Source organism: Apium graveolens, chromosome 1 (genome assembly GCF_009905375.1).
Source record: "Apium graveolens cultivar Ventura chromosome 1, ASM990537v1, whole genome shotgun sequence".
NCBI lineage: Eukaryota > Viridiplantae > Streptophyta > Magnoliopsida > Apiales > Apiaceae > Apium > Apium graveolens.
The window spans coordinates 83,077,960-83,091,452 of record NC_133647.1 but is presented as its reverse complement, the minus strand read 5'-3'; the positions used below and the strand labels follow the sequence as shown (position 1 = coordinate 83,091,452).

The following is a 13,493-nucleotide window of genomic DNA, read 5'->3' as shown; positions in this document are numbered from 1 at the left end:
CCTAAGTTTTTACCCATAACAAGTTATTTCCTAATTTTGATTAATAAATAAATAGTTTGTCTGTTTGAAAAATTTTAAAATAAGTAACTTATGACTTGAAATAAATAAGTAACTTAAAAGTGATAAGTAACTAAATCATTATAAGTCATATAAGTATTTGGATAATCTTACTTATAAGTCAATTTTTTTTTTTACTTAACTTAATCAAAATAAATAATTTTTAAATATAATTATCTTATTTCTTGAATTTTAGATTAGATTAACATTTAAAAATATATTTTTTAAAACTTAAATTAATAAAAAGGCGAAAAATCAAAATAAGTTGAGAAAAAGTACATCGTTACTAACTTTCAACTTTTAGCTTATAAGTTGAAAATCTGACGTATAAGTTGGGTTGATAAACACTCGTCGATAAGTACTTACGGGCTTATAAATCAATAAGCAACTTATATTTTGCTCCCAAACATGCCCAGTGTTATATATCTGCTAAACTACTAAATTGTAAACTGCCGGATATAGTGTACTTATCCTACTAAACTACGACCACGACTTATTCTATTATTCAAAAGATAAATAAATAGTGTTATATAACCGCTAAACTGCTAAAATTTTAAACTACTGGACATATTCTACTTATCCTACTAAACTACGAGCACAACTTATTATATTATTTTTTTATATAAATTTATAATTATTATATATGTATATAAATATTTAAAATTATAAATAACAGTTAAAATAAATTTTTTAAATATTAACAAGAACTCGTGCATCGCATGTGATTTAAGTTAGTATACTATAATAACTGGAATGATGTATAATTTTGTTCAACTATTATCCCGTATTAAAATAAATAAATAAATAGTTATATATATCCGCTAAACTACTAAATTGTTAAACTACTAGATATAATCTACTGATTCTACTAAACTACGACCACAACGTATCCTATTTTTTTTAAAAAATAGGATAATATATTCACTAAATTATTGAATTGTTAAACCATTAAACAGAGTCTACTTATTTTATTAAAGTTAACCTATTATTTTTATTATAAATTTATAATTATTATATATTTACAAAAATATTATAAAAATTAAAATATAACGAGATAAATAATTTTTTTAAATATGAATAGAAATCCGTGCATCGAGATTTAAAGCTAGTCATAATAATAATAATATTGGAATGCCTTCATCGAATCATCCGGGTCATGTCGCAACAAAAAATTGTTCTCAACTGACACCACATATACATATGTGGTCCTTGATTCAAAAAGGACATCCAGTCATCCAGATATTCAACCACAGGCATACTATACCATTTGGTAAAACCAATGTTTTCTCCACACTCACCAACATAGCACACAACTTAAATTAACCAAATTTATTGAGCTTTAATAATTTGTTTAGAAGGGGAATTCATCAGAGATTATCCCACTATTATTACGATATTTATGATCTCACTCTAACAATCTCAAACCAGCTTCACTTGCAAGTATCTTGATTTCATTCTTCTCCGTCGTAACAGCAAGTAGACTTCCTTCCTTGTTGAATTTCAGGCAAGGGACATTCTGTTCAAAAGTAACTAGTTAATCAACTGATTCATTATGTTATTCTCTGACAGTTTATGAAATTGTATATATGCTTTTGTTTCCGATAAGATATAAAAGATAACTTGATACTTACAGAAAGTCCGCCATCTGCATCAATAACTAAGAGAATGATGCTCCTGTCCATATCCCAAAACTTTATTTGGCTATCTTCACCAGCAGCCAAATATTTGTTTTGGGTAGTGTCAAATTGCACCACCCCAACAGATTTTTTACTTAAACCACTAAATACTCCTATTATTGTCCCCTCTTCTGGATTCCATTCAACCAAATAGGAGTATCCATATTTGCTTGTTCCACAAGAGAACAACCTGACACAAGGTATTACATGTAAAACTGTTTAAAATTTTGATATAGATAGAATCAGCAATCAAAATTGCAGTCCAATTATGTCAGAATCATTTGTTATTTATTTAAGATACTAGTTGATAACTTGTGCGAAGTACGGGCCAAGTTAATTAATTTAAATAATTTTTAAAAATCATAAGAATATGGGTGCTATATCAAAATTTCTAATTTTTATTTTGAAAACCCAACCTAAACTATCCGGTGTGGGGAAAGATTGCCCAATATACCCACTAAACATGAATGTGAATAATATATCACGAAAATGCATGTTTTGTATATATATAGGAATAAACATGTCGAGCATGCATGTTCTTATAATTTTCTTTTATTATATGATACGCATGTTGAACACTCGTATTCAGCAAACTCAAAATTTTAATTACATGATTACGCAAAAGAAATATGTGTATAGTTCAAACAAAATATTAATACGCATAAGTTCGTCGGTATTTTAACTGCTATTCCACGCTAATATATATTTTCGGACATCTAGTTTTTCGGGCATCATACAATATAGTTGAAATCAATATAAGAATTGCAATTAAAATAAGAATTGCAATTAAAAAATGCGTAAAATAATACATATAATATTATAAGTCATATAGAAATTAAAGAAGAATACATAGGTGATACTTAGAAATCAAGAAGTATAATTATACTAATTAAAGCAGAATTCTACTAATTATACTAAATCAAAACAACTAAAAATAATACATTTTCAAGTAGGAGTGTATCTATATTTATATATGGAATTAGGATGGTATGGGTGCTGTTTAAAAATCAAAAAGTATAATTACAATAGAATTTTAATAATTATATTAAAAAAGTATATGATACAAAAAAGTTAAAAAGATAAAATTACTTTTATTATAGTCGTATAATATATTGAATTAGCAATACTTATGAAAATTAGGAATACAAAGGTTAAATTCAAAAGGATGAAATAAAAATAAAATCAAATTTAATAGGATAAGACACGTAGAAGTATAAGATATACATAATAAAGGATGGTTATAAAAATTTTAGTATAGTTAAAAGGCATAAAAAATAAAATTATAAGATATACATGAATGAATAAGTGAAACCAAAAGTTGGTCCTATCAAAAATTAGTGAAACCAAAATTTATGTACCACTTAAAAAGGAGTTTCGCTTATTAATAAAGGTTATTAATACTAACCGCGAAATTTCATTCTAATTCATAACAAAAAAAAGCAATGCATACATCAGAAAGGAACAAAGATATGAGAGCGGAAGGAGCCCGCTGTGGAATTTAATTTTAAAATTCGAGTTACCTATTTCCATCAGCACTGTAAAGCATTTTTGTGCACCAACGGCCAGGAGCAACAGTATCAACTTTTGTTACCATGTTGTCATAGATCCAAGCCTTAATCTTCCCATTAGTGGCCGTTGATAATATAAACTGAAAATTTACATAAGAAAACAAGATGAGGGTACCTGCATGATATATAATCTCAGCCCACTGGCATATGTAGCACACAAAATTGCAAGTACCACTAGACAATAAGCGATGAAATTCAGTATCAACGGTCATGTAAAATTACTGTATAAGGACCGGAATTTGTAGATATATACGAAGTTGTTTATAAAACCATGGCAAGTTCTACAAGACAATAGACTAAGCGCAGCTTTAAAAGAAAGTTCCCCCGGTTCTGTAATAGAAGCTCGAATTGTACCATGATCCCTCCGCCGGAAAGGAGTTTTAGGGTATGGGCGAGGTTATCATAAAATCGCCTGAATATTCTCAAAAGTGCATCATCAAAGCACGATGCATATATGTTATTGGCAGGCCACTACCAAAATCTTCCATAGATTACAGTATAATTAATTAGGGGTAAAGTTTATCATGAGCAATACGTTGATTTATGCATAGTCATACGAATTTGGATACCAGAATTTATACCTCCATATTCTCTTTCTGATAAGGACATATAGAGTATACAGGCGCATCATGACCTTCAAAATTATAGAGCTTTCGTCCCGACATATCCCACACCTGATAAGTAAGTTCGCATAGTATATGACAAACAAGTGAAAAAAATGAGTCGTGCTATACATTTTGAACTAGCTGAAAACATTTTAGAATCGTCTCTCACCTTTACTAATTTGTCATCCCCACATGTTACTATACGCAGCTCTTTGTTTGCAGGAGTGAAAGCTAAGTCATTCACTCCTCCAACATGTGCATCAATCTGCAAGAATACAAGTCTTAAATCAGAAGCTACAGATGAAGGCTGGTATTTTCTACAAGAAAAAATATCTCAACTCACCTCTAGATGCTGGCTTATATTATTTGCACCCGCATATGCATATGCATACAAATGAATTAAATGCTTATCAAATGCAGCTCCTGCAGAATGAAATGACATGAAATGCGTAAAAGACCCCTCAAACATAAGTAGTGTTTACTCTTTTTCCATCTATATAATATTCTGAGTAGCTAATGGTGCAATTTAACATCCATGGAAGTGCATGAATTTACATACCAAGATAATTTCCATCCGAGCTCCAGGTAATGCGGGTTACAGATATAGGAGCATCTTCACCATCAGAAGCCTGAACAAATGCAACAATATTTTAGGAACATATAAACTACTTAATTGACATACTTTAATGTTTTAATAAATGCACCCATAAGCCGAAACGTATAATAATGCTTTAGGAATGTTCTAAACTCATTTACTTTCAGGATCTAAACAATATTTTCCATACTTTAAAAGGTAGGAGAGGGAGCTGTTGTAGTCATTTAGAATAATAATATCATAAAAACAAACACAAGGCACTAATTCTAAGATATACCAACATAAATTTCACATTCTCTAAAAATGGATACCCTGAGCAATGGTGTATCAATGTGATAAAAGAACCTGAAATGGTGCTGAACAAGCTTCCACATTCCAGATCTCAAATGACTTTGAAAGCACCTTCTCCCGCATCTTGACATCCCAGAGTGCGACTTCACCGTTACTACAACCAACTGTAAAAGAGAATCCACAAGTCAAATATTACACAAAACTTATGTATTTGTGGCTAATATCTATAATAGTTCAACCTTTCTAAATGGACGGAAAAACAATTTCCTAGTAACATACCAAGAAGTAATGTGTGGAGAAACGGATGAAACTCCATGCTTTTAACAGTGGATGACCCTTGTTGCAAGGCCAAAGCTACTTTGGTAGGAAGGACATCCAGGGATTGGGACGATTTTTGTTGAACAGCAGGGCTTGTTATAACCTAAACAGAAGTTCAACAATATCCATTAGCGGCATTGAAGCGAGAGGGTTATCTAACTATTTTGGTAAATTCAAATCCTAAATATAGAATTACTCAACACCATTACCTCCTTAATAGGCTGTGCAGTCCGCGGACGCTTCAGTAATTGTTCATTATCCGCATTATTAAATTCCAACATGCCCAGGGTAACTGGTGGTGTGAATGGATGTTTCATACCGGAGACTGTAGAAGAAAAAAAAAAGATGAGCTGACAAAAGATTGACTAAGATCAACTTAGATTCCACGACAAATTTATGAATTAATCAGAAAAAACTTCAGTTCCAAGTATATGAGAGAAATTGAGGAAACTGAAAATGTGCTTTCACCAAAAGTCTATATGAAGATTCACATAACAAATCTTGATATTTTTTAATGGAAGTAGACTTATGTTGTCCAAAATGTGCAACATAATGATAATGGTTCTGGTAAAATATTAAAGTATAAACTCTGACCTTGATTTGGGATAGCAGCTGGTTGAACAGCTGAGGAAGTGCCAGCATTTGACAGCCAACCAGCTAAAGCATTAGGATTTGGAGCTGATGCAGCTACTGGAAATGGCTGCAGATTAATAATGTAAAAAGGAAATGGAGTTGGTATGCATCTACCTAGAAAAAGAAAAAGATATTACAAACAGAAAATATAAGGATAGTGAATCATACAGCATCAATCCCATAGGCCGAAGTCATTGCACCTCCAGTAGCTGGCATATTCACAGCTGGAGTTGCAAAAGCACCATGTGGTGATCCGCATGGACAACGAATAAATATGCGATCTGTGAACAACGTCTCTATGTGTGGAACTGGCTTGCACCACTGGTGCTGCCAGTTTAAACTGTATACACCGTTAAAACTTTAATTAAGATTTAAGATATCCAAATGGAACACAATCAATCTATTACCAATTAACAACAATTATGCCAATTAACAAGCAGGAAGACCTGTACAGAATCTATTTCCATGACTTCTTCTAACAATAAAACATATGTAGCCGCGCACATATTGCTACAAAATAAATTTTCATCAATGGTTATGAATTAGCTATCAGCAGCCATAGGCACATAGTGATAAAATTCGGTAATAGCAGGGATTTAGTAAAAGTAAATCCACTATTACTTGACAAATTAATTAAGATTTTGCAAAGAAAACTAAGAAATGAATTAACAATCAAAAGATGGACAAAAGTGGAACAGAAAAAAAATAATGGCATTGAGAACTCAACGACGGGAAGCTAAATCCCTCTAAATTTGATCATTAATGTTATAAATCCAAACAACAATACCTCTGGTTGATCAAGGTGTTCAATCTTGATGGACATAGCATAGGAAAATCAAGCTTGTCAGTAAATAGAGGATTTGCTCTGATTAATCTCTTGACCTCTGTCATCATTATATTACGAGCTTCTTTGATGTCACCATACCTGGAGAGATGCTCGTAATCCCTAGCAGCACAAATTACAGATTATTTTAATGATAACATTCATCATTATTAGAATAATTAAGAAAGAACCACCAAGAGTACAAAACTTTAAAAGATATGATTATGTAGTTAGAATAATATCATACAAATACATCAATGAAATCAAGACGATATTTAGATAGTGCTATAGCATCTTTTACCTGAAATTATCCAGAGGTAGAAGCTCAGTCATTTCTCCGTATAAATCACTTCTTTCATTAGAGAATACTTTCAAATCCCTCAGCAGTATGTCAAGAGCTTCAGACTTCTCGTTCCTATAAATCAAAGCAGAAGAACGAAACATTACAAAAATCAAAACGATGTAAACTAAAATGAAAAGGTATATAAAACAGTAAGATAGAGAGATTTCATTTCACCTATCCAAAGCCTCTAGGTACTTCTGTTTTCGGATTTCGAAATATATTTTGGTGGAGTACCTGTTGTCCTCCACTTTGGTGAATTGGGACAGGTATTTTTCAACCTCATCCCATTCACCTGACAGAACTTTCTCCTCCAAGTATCCCAGGTTAAAGAAAAAGCCCGATTCTTTCTCCAGACTGCATACCAAATTTATAATATATAAGAGCAATGAACAAACAATAATATTAGAGTAAATATACAGGAAATTAAACATGTAAGAGAATTAGCCAATGATTATATTTACAGCCACTTCCTGTGAATTAGCCAATGATTATATTTACAGCCACTTCATGTATACTCGTATCAAGTTACCATAACAATAATAAGCACATTATATATGTAACAAAATTAAAGCAATAATGAACCCATTCAAATTAGTAAGCTAATCACCATCATTGAAATAACAATAACATATATTCCTGTAACATTATAATTACCTTCAATCAGAAAGGACAATAAATGATTGTCAGTTTAAACCCCTCATTTAAAAACTTAAAATAAATAAATAATAACGAAAACACATTTAGTATATATACAATAACTAATTAGAGTAAATATACAGGAACAACAACAATTTAATTTCGATGGTAAGATATAACAAATCTTAATTTTCGTTTTGAAGGGAATAAATCTAAAAAAACATAATTAGCTATGAGAAAACAGTGAATACAATAGAAAGTGTGGTTTCAAAATTTTGTTGCAAATCTGAAAATTTTTCAATCTCAAATAAAGTTTCAAAATGAGGATGTTTATATTTGTTAATTAAAATAATTTTGTTTTAAAAATAAGGTGCCACAGTTCTTAACATTTGAAATAAAAAATTTGAAATAAAAAGTTGGATACGTGAAGACTCTAATTTAATATAGTTTCATAACTTATTTTTAATTTTTTTTTCTGAAAAGGAGTTTAAATATAAAAATTATATTTAAAAAAAGAAAATCTAAAAAATAAGTTACCGAAAACTCTTTATTTCACATGCCTACCAGGACCGACGGAGTACTAAATGGCCGGGAGTTCTCACCAGCTCCCCAAACTAAAGTGATGCCGGTAAAACGAACTCTTACATAAAGAAAAAAAAACAAAACGAACGTACGAATGTTGGCATGCAACATATGCATTATACAACTCAAACACAGACGGTCCATGCATACATATAAGAGTGGCAGGGAGGGAGAGAGAGAGAAAGAGAGGAGGGGGGGGGGGGCGAGAGAGAGGGGGGAGGCGAGAGAGAGAGATTACGTAAGAACAGTTTCATTATATCCCTTCTCTCGTAGATACTGTAGCACGATGATTAACAAATCTTTGGTCAGAGAATCCATTCTTCCACCAACTAATCGAACAAATCGCAGGGGAGGTCTAAGAGTGAAGTTGTAGACGGAGAAACAAAATGAGATTATTGTGACATTTTGGTTGAAAAATAGAAATGGGAGCTACTACTTGCTCTCGCTTTCTTCTATACACTTTTAACCATGGGCCCGCACGGGTAATAGCTACTCCAACGTTTCCTATTTGTATTGAACAATTTGCTAATGTACACTTTTGATTGTTAATATCTTTAATTTTGTATTAGTATTAAATATAAAAACTTTATTATATTAAAATACTCATAAATACAATCCAACAAAATCATTCATGACTAAGTTTGATATTATAGATTAGACATAAATTAGTAGTCAATCGCTTACCATTAACAGTACAAAAAGTCAAAATAGGAATTTTATTTTGGGACAGAGGGAGTAGATAGCATTTAAATCTATGGGCCCCAAGATTTTTTGTCCGGAGACTTTTTTTTTCTTTTTCTGGGTTAAGGTTGTCCGGGGTCTTTTAATGCTTGTGCTAATTTACTGAAATTAACTTAAATCCCGTGGGATGCACGAGTTCCCGTTAATATTTATATTTTTCATTTATTTTGTTATATTATAATTTTGAAATTATTTATATAAATATACAATAATAATAAATTTATAAAAAAAAAGTAATAGGATAACGTGTGATCATAGTTTAGTTGGATAATTATACTGTATCTAGTAGTTTAACAATATAGTAGTTTAACAAATATATAACACTATTTTTTATTTTTTTTAATAATAGGATAAGCAGTGATTGTAGTTTAGTAGGATAATTAAACTATGTGTATAGTAGTTTAATAATTTAGTAATTTAGCGGATATATAATCCTATTTATTTATTTTTTTAATAACTAAAATTAGTGAATAACCATTGAACCAAATTATAATATTGTATAGAAGTATAGGTAGTACGTGTGTGCATATGTTGATTTTACTTTTGGTGGACCCCACAAATGTTTCTTCTACCATCCAAAAGATACCATCATTATTAGAGGTCGCTAACAAAGTTGCCAAATCATGACAAATCATTAAATATATTATTTTTTAATTGTCTCTTACATCCATGTCATTCTTGACAACATTTATTAAAATTTTACTCCAATAGTTAAACAACTTTAAATGTTGCCCATGTGGTCCCTTTATATTAATTTTATATTTAACTCAATATAAAAGTGGGTTGAGTAATATACACTTTAGATATTTTTTATGACTTTTTGCTAATTTAGGAAGTTGCCAAGGGATTGCCAAGTTTTGGCAATTTTGGTAGGCAACCTTTTGGCAACCTCCCAACTCCAATAGGTAGGCAAGTAAGGATGTCATGCCACATAAGATTGGCAACCTCCTTGGCAACCTATATTGAAGATGCTCTTAATGATACTAGGTTAAATTATAGCTCATTACGATTATTATAGTATAATAGAGAATCTATGGACAGAGATAAACAAACGTGAGTGTGCATATATCAAGTTGATTTTACCTTTAGTGGACCCAACAAACATTTCTTCTACGATCCAAAAAATACCATCATTACTAATTAACGATATTAGGTTAAATCCTGTGCGCACGGTTCGTTAATATTTAAATAATTAATTTAGTTTATTTAATTATAGAATAATTTTTATATATTTATATATATATATATAATAATTATAGATTTATAATAAAAATAATAAAAGAATTAGGAAGGAAGGTTTAGTCGTAGTTTAACGAGATAAATAGACTATATCTATTAGTTTAGCAATTTGATAGTTTAACATGTATTTAACACTATTTATTTTTATTTTTAATAATTAAAAGAGAGGACAACTGTTTAAGCAAAATATACTTCGTTCCGGTTATTATATATAAGTATATAAATATAAAACAATATGCGTTTTGTTTCGTAACCGCCCATTGATAGAATATATATTTATGTATATCTAAGATGATTTTATTTCCCATGTTAATTATATTTTGCATTTAATTGAATCTTTATTAATGATATTTTAATAATTAATTATAGGAAGTAAGAGAATTCTTATTTGGAAATGAATTTATGATTATGGCTTCTGAGTCAGAGTCTGTCGTTTAAATGCGGTTTACCTTGGTTCACGTGGTTTGCAGGCGGGAGCCCGTAGGGTTTACCTAGTGCGCACCCGAAGGTAGCGACTACGGGTTCCCTACGATAAAAAAATAAAAAATAAATAAAAATTAGAAGAAAATTCTGATTTATTGGGTTACACGCAAGACATATTATTTGGGCCATATCTTGAGTTCTGCTTATCAGATTTTGATGATTCAATAGCCCACACGAAGATTATGAGATTCTCTTTCATTCTAGACCGGCCCAAAATATCAAATTTCATATTGAGCAGCCCAGAATCATATGAGAAAAGTCAATTACGAATTTTGATTGTAGAATCCTTTTCGATTGAGGAATTTTATATTTTATTCCTAAAAACAATATAAATACTTTTTATATTAGGCTTATATTATTAGAAATACGTATCCAAAGCCACGAAGAGGAGAAGTCAAGAAGAGAAGAAGGAAGACTTTATGCTTGGAGATTTCACCTTCAATAACATAGGGATAATTATTCGTTCACTACACTTTGTATTATATTCTAATCTTCTCATGTATCTTATCAATTTTATTATGATTATGGTGGGCTATATTTTTTTAATTGAATGGCTTTTTTCAAGCCCTAAACTTTATGATAATTAAACAGTTTTGATTTTCTGAGATATGTTCTTGATTGTGACTATATATACGTCAATACTTATAGAGATGCGTGAATTAACTATATGATGTGGTCATTCAAATATATTTTATGAATTTTATCTCTGTAAAGTCAATTAATCTTTATATGTGGTCATGAGATTGGTTTTATAAGTGTATAATTCGTTTTAATCGTTCGATGTGGTCATGGGGTTATACGGGTAGCAGAACTTATTTCTAAGTGGTTAAGACAAGTTCTCTATATGTATCTTTCAGAACATATCAGAAGAATTTTAGAACTGTGTAATGGGTTTAGGGTGGATTTAAATGCTTTCCCACATATTTCTTTAATTGTTTAGAAACAAATCTTCTTCTTGCTTAGTATTTAATTTAGTTATTAGTAAAAATCACAAGAAAATCCATTAATATTATTAGCGAAATTAAAGAGAAGTGAGCCCTTGATCCTCGACGTAAAACGATATTTTATTTACTCTAAATTAAAAATGACATAAAAAAGGTTTAAATTGAGTCACATCAATTTTTGGCGCCGCTCCACCAGGATTTGAAATTTACTTTTCTTGTATTTTTTTTGTACATATATTTTTTTCTATTTTTTCCATCCTTTCTCTGCCTATTGCTTGTTGTGTTTCATGTTTAGCTGAAATTTGACTAATTGACATGGCATCAATTCAGATACTTCGTGATGATGTTGGCGCGTCGATTGCTACGTTTGGGCATTCTTTTATAATTTAGCTTAGCCCACCTGTAGGGAGGAGTAGTACTTTTGAGCTCAAGAAAAATCTTCTAACGCGATTGCCAATATTTTGTGATTTTTCAACTGAAGAGCCAAATCAATATCTTTCTAGATTTGTGAATATCGTTGAATGTATGGGACCTGATATGGCGGATCTTTAAACTTTAAAGATGAAAGTTTTTTTTATTTTCTCTGGTTAGAGCAATTTTGAACTGGTTCGAAGATTTTCCTGTGGGATACATTACTTTTTGGGAGAAGCTAGCCAAAGAAATTTTACAGAAGTTTTATCCAGTATCTACAGCGATGAGCATGAGAAGTGAAATAGCTGGATTACAATAATATGCAACTGAAACGTATGCTGAGTACTATGGTAGATTTCAGTAATTGCAAAAGAGGTGCCCTCAACATGGTTTCAAAAAGGGGAGTTTGCTACACTTTTTCTACCAAGGTCTTCATGAAGGTGAGAAAAGACTGCTTAATTTTGGTACTAGAGGTGCTTTTTTGGATCTGATACATGATGCTGCTGAACAATTAATTGCCAAGACAGCTGCTAACGAGCTGTAATATGGGACTCATCCATATTCAGAATCAATTCTGCAGGTTAAATCTGATGAAAAATTGACAAAAATTGAGCAAAATCTGAAGAGGATGAGTGCATTATTTATAAGTGAAAGAACACAGCGAGCTCAAGTATGTGATATTTGTGCATCTCCCTGCATTTTGATAACTCATACCCATGCTTGATTACGCCTTGTTATGGGAATATACATGTTATGGGGCATGAGTATTAAGGAGACAATCCGTTCTTGGATTCTTGCAATCGACGATAGGAAGGTCATCCTAACTTGAGGCATGATGATCACAATCGAAACAGGTTTTAGTAGCATGCCATTTATTCATATTCTGGTTTTCAATAAAGTGAACCTTTCTATCATGAGTCATCTAGTGTAAGTAATATTGAGAAGCTATTGGAAAGGTTAGTTGAAGGAAAATTAGAGATGCAAAAGTAGTGTGCTAAATATTCTGAGGACATCAAGAATATACAAAAGTAACTTGAAGTTGTGGTTATGAAGATGAATCAAATGCACGAGTTTGCTGAAATTCCTGCAATTATAAAACCACAACAAAAGGTTGAGTATGTGAATGTCATTATAACCAACAAATTTTTATGTTAGAAGAAATTGATGATATCGGTTTATAAACTATCAGAGTTTATTATCAGCATTTAATATCAGACTTAAGCAGAAGGTGACGTCATCAACATTTTTCATCAACATCTGCTGATCAGTAAATAACATTAATATTTGGTCACTACATCTAAAGATCAGGAGATATCAAATATGGAAAGATTTTGAAAAATTCAAGTCAGTGAAGGACTTTACTTCTAGAAGCAATCAAATTAAGGATATGTTTTATGATTCCTTATTGTAATAAAATATGATTTCTTATTTGATTGTGTAGCTGTGCAGTACATAAGCACATATTAGGTTAACACTTTTTGTGTCGCATATTGATATATCTTTTGTGTAACCTAGCAGCTCTCAAGGATATCTATTTATCCTTTGAGA

The 13,493-nt window shown here is 31.0% G+C and overlaps 1 protein-coding gene across 1 annotated transcript; it reads right to left on the bottom strand.

Annotated features, from left to right (window-relative positions):
• Positions 1–1,178: 1,178 nt before the first annotated feature.
• On the bottom strand, positions 1,179–8,445 carry LOC141682603 (topless-related protein 2-like). The gene is made up of 16 exons (XM_074487331.1): positions 8,366–8,445; positions 7,084–7,263; positions 6,868–6,981; positions 6,531–6,689; positions 5,912–6,083; positions 5,705–5,810; positions 5,320–5,435; positions 5,072–5,213; positions 4,847–4,956; positions 4,466–4,535; positions 4,250–4,329; positions 4,076–4,171; positions 3,883–3,975; positions 3,254–3,381; positions 1,689–1,923; positions 1,179–1,573 (listed from the first exon to the last, which is right to left on the bottom strand). Exons 1-16 carry the CDS (start codon positions 8,443–8,445, stop codon positions 1,463–1,465), a joined length of 1,992 nt encoding a protein of 663 aa, XP_074343432.1. The 3' UTR covers positions 1,179–1,462.
• Positions 8,446–13,493: the final 5,048 nt, after the last annotated feature.

What these genes read in the sequence shown, in the direction of transcription:
- LOC141682603 (XM_074487331.1), bottom strand. Translation starts at nt 8,445, where the DNA reads ATGGATTCTCTGACCAAAGATTTGTTAATCATCGTGCTACAGTATCTA. An exon ending in CTACCTCTGGATAATTTCAG is followed by an intron (nt 6,690 to 6,867) that starts GTAAAAGATGCT and finishes TTGTGCTGCTAG; the next exon opens with GGATTACGAGCATCTCTCCA. An exon ending in TCTCCACACATTACTTCTTG is followed by an intron (nt 4,957 to 5,071) that starts GTATGTTACTAG and finishes TCTCTTTTACAG; the next exon opens with TTGGTTGTAGTAACGGTGAA.